This window comes from Leptonychotes weddellii, chromosome 4 (assembly GCF_054177405.1).
Source record: "Leptonychotes weddellii isolate Sample4059 chromosome 4, ASM5417740v2, whole genome shotgun sequence".
In the NCBI taxonomy this organism is placed as follows: domain Eukaryota; kingdom Metazoa; phylum Chordata; class Mammalia; order Carnivora; family Phocidae; genus Leptonychotes; species Leptonychotes weddellii.
In genome coordinates this window covers 89,539,153-89,545,152 of record NC_138372.1, presented here as the reverse complement: position 1 = coordinate 89,545,152, position 6,000 = coordinate 89,539,153, and the positions used below count along the sequence as shown (strand labels likewise).

General features: G+C 50.6%; 1 protein-coding gene and 1 long non-coding RNA gene across 12 annotated transcripts in view; one reads left to right on the top strand and one right to left on the bottom strand.

The window, feature by feature from the left end:
- Positions 1 to 6,000, top strand: part of LOC115943959 (uncharacterized) — a 1,191,882-nt gene that overhangs the window by 368,638 nt on the left and 817,244 nt on the right. The window lies entirely within an intron of this gene.
- The window catches only part of MAB21L3 (mab-21 like 3), a 46,849-nt gene that overhangs the window by 16,890 nt on the left and 23,959 nt on the right, over positions 1 to 6,000 (bottom strand). For 8 of the 11 annotated variants that reach the window (XM_081815745.1, XM_081815748.1, XM_081815749.1 and 5 more), the window contains one exon: positions 7 to 3,988. In XM_081815745.1, coding sequence (XP_081671871.1) covers positions 3,755 to 3,988 — 234 coding nt within the window. In that variant the 3' untranslated portion in view covers positions 7 to 3,754. Of the gene's footprint in view, positions 1 to 6; positions 3,989 to 6,000 lie in introns of those variants that run through there. The other 3 variants (XR_014144109.1, XR_014144108.1, XR_014144110.1) reach the window with 3 other exon arrangements.

The following is a 6,000-nucleotide window of genomic DNA, read 5'->3' as shown; positions in this document are numbered from 1 at the left end:
CACCTAGAATTCTATAGTACTGGCCAAATGCTATTTTTCACCCAGATGGTGACTATTGGTGTCTGTTTTATTGTTCTTGAAACACTCTCAAATCCAACATATATGGTAGCTTTCACACAAAAAAGGTGTTTGGAGGCAAGGAAGCAGGGCCACGTGTCCAACAGCTCAGGAAGCTGGATGGTGAAAGGGGGGAAGAGGGGGCGACACTTGCAGGAGGAAATGGAGGGTAGGACAGGAGCTAAATGAAAGCCGTCCCTGACACATTGGGCAGCACGGTTCCAACACACGAGGAGAAGTCCGGAGCTACTTCTCTGGTGAGCAAGAGGGACAAAGGACAAGATGGGTTTGTGGAATTCGGGGTGGAATCCTGCGCATGTTTTCCTTCGATGGCTTCTAGCCTATTCGTGAAGGATTTATACATGGGGTGGGGGTCCTTACCAGGCCTGGCAGGGATGGGGCAATGGCCATGGCGAGTTGGCGTCTAAAATGCTAAGCACGTGTTCCACGGTCACTATGTGCCAGATTCTGAAATGAGGAGCTTCTGACACCCATTATTCTGCTTACCCCCCTCCTCAGAGCAGCGAGGTAGCTCCTCTCTCCTCAGGCCTGGATTCGTTGCCCAGCGTCGCCATCACAAAATACCACAGACCGCATGGCTTACACGACAGAACGTTATTTCCTCACGGTTCTGGAGAATGGAAACCCGAGATCAAGGTGCTGGCAGTCCTGGCTTCTCCTGAGGCCTCACTCCTTGGCCTGCGGAGGGCCCTTCCTCCCTGCACCCCTGCCCCAGGTGCCTCCGCCCCTTCTCCACAGGAACGTCAGTCCTGGTGGATCGGGGCCCACCCTCACGGCCTCATTTTAACCTGGTGTTAAAACCTAAAGAGGTGTCTTTAAAGGCCCCATCTCCAAACACAGATTCTGAGGTGCTGGCGGTAAAGGGCTTCCACCTACGAATTTTGGCCGGGGCACGGGGGACACAATCCAGCCCCTAACCATACCCATGAAGAAATGGAGACGTAGAGAGGGGTGAACAACTTGCCAAGGGCATACAGTTGTGTCAGAGCTGAGACGCAAAGGCAAGCAGGTCAACAACAGGGGCTGACTACCAACCATTCCACTCTAAAACAAAAGGTCTTTTGGAGAATTAAAAAAAAAATACTGACCAGAATAAAGGAATACTATCAGACTTTTCAGAGCCAGGCACTCTGTTCCTGCAAACAGAGCAGACGGACTCCTCTCTCAGGGGCTCCCTTTGAAAGTCTGAGCTTTAAGCACGGAGACTGTAATTGCTGGCCAACGTGGCAGGAAAGGTCAGTCATTGAGCATCAGCTGAAACCCTTCGGCCAGAAGCCAGGTTTAAGTTATGGGCTGAGGAGGGTGCCACCTACTGGGCTCTGAGGGGTATGGGTGGGGTATGGGTGGGAAAGAGGCTCTTTTCATGGGCAGTCCTCTACTGCCCTCTGCTGCGCAGCAGAGGAACACCCAGGAATCGACAGATAACCCCGCTTCCTTCAGAGACCCCAGGCGGATAGGGAAAGGTGGGGGCAAGAATCTACTGGAATCTGGTCTGTGGAGGATGTCAGTCCCACTCCTCCCCACACACATACACACATTTCCAATCAATGGTCCAGCCAACTTTCACTTCTTGGCATTTGATAAACTTGCATCAGGGCGCCTGGGGGTTCAATCCATTAAGAATCCAACTCTTCATTTTGGCTCAGGTCATGATCTCAGGATGATGAGATCAAGCCCCATGTTGGGCTCTGGGCTGGGCATGGAGCCTGCTTAAGAGTCTCTCTTCCTCTCCCTCTGCCCCTCCTCCCCCAACAACAACAATAAAAAATAACCTTGCTCAGTTGTTTACATCATTTAAAAAAATTATTTGCTACCTTCTCAAAAATGATGTTTCCCAAGGCCCTAGAATGTGAGAATTTGAATGCATGCTTTGATGACTTAAGAAAACATGGGTTTGCTCATTGTTTCATGTTTTCAAAAATTATAAACTTATTCTATAAAAGTTTATTCTATAAACTTTTTTTTTTTTTTTTCATTTTAAAACCATGATTTCCTATGTGATAGCCCAGGGCCCCCAGCATATGGTTACAATATTTTTGTAAAAATATTTCAATTTCAAATGTGCCTTTTCTTTTAAAAAGTCAGTAAGCAGTTCATGCTTTTAGAAATTTCAGTGTTACAATTAACATAACAATAAAATAAAATTTTTAAAAAAAGAAATCTCAGTGTTACGTACTTGGGGAAAATGTTCTAAGGAATAAAAGGTTCCCTTGAATTGAGAAGCATATATAAGTGCCAGGAGAAACCGCTGACCTGCCCAAACTCTCAGCGTTCCCGGTTCGTGTGCTGCACGGGGTGTGGCCCTGTGGACGTCAGTGAAATTCAAAATGAGGGGCTTGCTGTCCTTCGGTGCCTCAGACTCTTGTGTGGGTCCCTAGGCCCCCTTTATGCAGCCCCTGGAATGGGCATTTCAAATGCAAGTCATAAACAAAGAAACAAAATGCAAATCAGATTAGGATCCCCTACTGCTCTGGGAAAGGCCAAATGTCAGGGCGCTTTGACTTTAGAATAAAATAACAAATTCCTTACCAGCTTTACCAGGCCACATGATCGGACTTATTCCAGCCCCTCCCAGCCTGCCCTCGCTCCGCTTCCCTGCTTCCCTTCCCCTTCGGCTGTTTGCATTTTCATCCTTCCAGGAGCTCTCTGTGGCTCTGTTTCAATATTCTGTTTATTTCCTTCAGGACAACTTGCTACAATTTGTAATAATCGTGTCTGTTATCTGTCATTCACCTCCTGTCTCCATTAGGCGCCGCCCCCGACCAGGCACGTCCTTTGTCAGTTTCGCTCTTGGCGGTATTCCCGGTGCCTGATGAGCATAGAGTTACCACAGAGTGAAGTGAGCAAAGGCAGGTAGTGAGAGGTGAGTGACACCAAGTCCGTTCCAAGAATACCCGGCCCCGGGGCGCAAGGCAAGGCGAGCCCCTGGCAAACAGAGCTGCACTTTCATCTTTGACGCACACTAGTCAGCGAAACCACCTTCTCCCTACTTGGAGGACAGCGGGGAAGCGGACGCAACCACAAGCCCGGAACCACAGTTCAGGAGAACTGGAGGGCAGCAGGGTCCACACAGGCGTGCCAAGCCATCAGACGCAATCATTTAGTTAGCGTGTTGGGTGGGGCCCATCCAGGAGGCAAATGCCGGCTACCAACCAATGAGTAACACTTTGTTGATCCAGTGTTTTTCCCTGATGAGGGCCCCAGCGCAGGACCCCCGGCTGACAGCCCGGCTCGGAGAAAGGTATATTCACAGCTGCATTTGACCAATGGACAATAAGAAGAAGAATCGGGGCCAGTGGGCTGGAGACTCACTCCTGGGCCGCAGGCTGGTACCTGGCCTTCCAGTGGCTCTCGTCTCTGTCCTCTCGGGCAGGCAGTCGGAGCCTGAGCAAGGCAGAATACATTCAGTGCTGCCTGTCATCAGCTCAGAATCAGTGGCTTGGGGAAGCCTGAGGACAGCTGTCCCCAAGGGAGGTAGCTAGTGAGGGCTGGAACACTTGCTTGGCTCCAGGGAGGCCTGGGTCAGACATCTTGGGGTGCAGCTTTCCCCTCTTAAGCGCTCCTGGGTCCGCGTAATTTCCTGTGCCCTAGGTTGCTTCTCTCCTGGACAGGATCCTACAGAGAACGAGGTCAAGGCAGGATAAAACGTCTGAGAGCCTCCCAGGCAGGGGCAGCTTCAGGGCGGGCTGATCTGGGGGTTCTTCAGGAAGAGCGCCAGTCTCTGGGCCACGGCGTCCAGGTCGCCCGAGTTGGCAGACTGGAGGAGGTTGCTCTTTCGCACGAAATAGTGCCTCAGAAAGTGCTGGCTCACGCACTTGTGCAGTTTCCTCACCAGGCGCAGGAAGGCTTTGCTGAAGACCCGCCAGTCCTTCAAGTGTGGGTATTTCTCACAAGTCCAAAAGAGCACGGTCTGTGGAAGGAAGAGGTGGTATCAGACATCGTTCCAGGCCACGGGGGAGAGTGTCTTCGGAAATGTTACTGAGCTCACGTGGCCTTGGAAGGAGGGAGGAGGGAGTCACCCAGGGCAAGGAGGCTCCGCCATGATTTCATGATCCCCACCCTCAGGTGGGCTCTCGGCCTCAGCCTGCTGGTCTCCTTTGTCATTGTTTCTCTCGCCACTGACATTTCCAGTGACCAGCACTCTCCTTAAACCTGCGATCCCCGACCCCGGGCAGATGCCTTTGCCTCCTACTTTACAGGGAAAATGGAAACTCTCATGGCAGCAACCAGGACAGTTCTAGACAGTTCTGCCTACACAAGCCTCTTCCTCTCTTCTTCTCTGCTTGACCACCCCACCTAGCCAGGTGAACCCCAGGCAAGGCTTGGGATCCCTCCTTCCAGGAGCTGTGTGGGACTGACTTCCCTCTTGAAACTGTTCTAAGCTCTCCTGCCCCACCCCCCTCCCAACCTCTCACCTCTCTGCAAGTGCAATCAGCTCCATCATCTGTCGTCATTTCCTCTCCTCTGGTTCCCATCTTAACCCACTGCAATACGGATTCTTCTGCCCTCAGGCCTCAGAAGCTGCTGTCTGTAAGGTCCAATGATCTCCATGTTGCTAAGTCCAACAGGACTTGCCCGGCCCTGGCCTTACCTGACCCTCCAGCAGAATCGAATTCTCCCACTCAGAGCCTCCCTCTTGAGTCATTCTTCACCGGCTTCCAAGCCACTGTGCTCCCTGGATTTCTCCAGGCACTACAGCTACTCCTTGGCATGTTATCCCCTTGACCTGCCTCAGTGCTGGAGTTTTGGAGGCTTGGTTCCACCCCCTCTTTTTTTCGTTCTCTCTTGCTTCCTTCCTCGGCAGCTTGAATCCCCAGCAAACACATAGAAGTCACTCATAATTTTCTTTCTCCAAGCCAGACTTCTCCTCTGACCTCTTCCTCACCTGCTATCTCTTGGGAATCTGAAAGTTATCTCTGTCAACATGTTCCAGCTGTACTCATGGCCTCCCCCTCCCCACAGACCCGGTGCGGCTCCAGAGCTGCTTGTCCAACCAGTCACGCAACACACAAGCCGGGAGTCACCCCTCCCTCACCAGCATCATCAACCCCGCCAGTCCTCTGAAGTGGTTCTCAAATCTACCCGTGTCTGTTCATCTCCACCAGCTTCCTCCTCTTCCGCCTCACCTGGACCTCTGTCCCCACTCTGGTCCCCACCCCGTCACCACCCATGCTGCAGCCAATGTGATCTTTTTGAAATATAAATCCATGGTTCTTCTTGTCTGAAAGACTTTCAAGCCTTCTCCTGGTTGGTTAATGAAAGACCACAATCCTTCACAGGGTTTGGTGTACAAGGTTTGGTCCCTTCCGTCCCTTCCAGCCTTGGCTTGCGCTCATCCTCCCTTGCTCTCTCCTTCCAGCCCCACTGGCCTCGTATCATGCTCTCTGCTACCACAGAGGGACTTCGCTCACATCCGACCTCTGCTGTGTGGAACATACTTCCTTCCTCCACTTTGTCCAGGACACTCGTCTGTCAGATCAAATTCTCCTATGAGACCATTAGACACTCTCTTCACCACATACTCCTCAGAACGCCCATGATCACAGGAGTTGTCATCTCTGTATTTATGTATGCGATCCCGTACGAGGTTGTGAACTCTGTGAAAGAGGCCAATACCTATTTTAATGGCTATTATGTCACTAGCATCCAGCAGAGGAGCTGGCCCATGGGAGGCAGTCAAAAATGTTTAGGGACTAAGGGAAATAATTCACTAATGTTATGATTTGGATGTTGAGCATTTTTAAAATACAGTCTTTACTGAAAAGGAAAAGAGCAGTTTTAGCTTCATGGCAAGATACTGTGTATGTTTTGATTTAGATTACATTGTGTGAAATAAATGAGTTGGAAATAATGTCATACTATCAAGATAGCCTAGACACAAAAAAAAGTGTTGTAATTCCTCTTGTAGTTAAGCTTTTATCT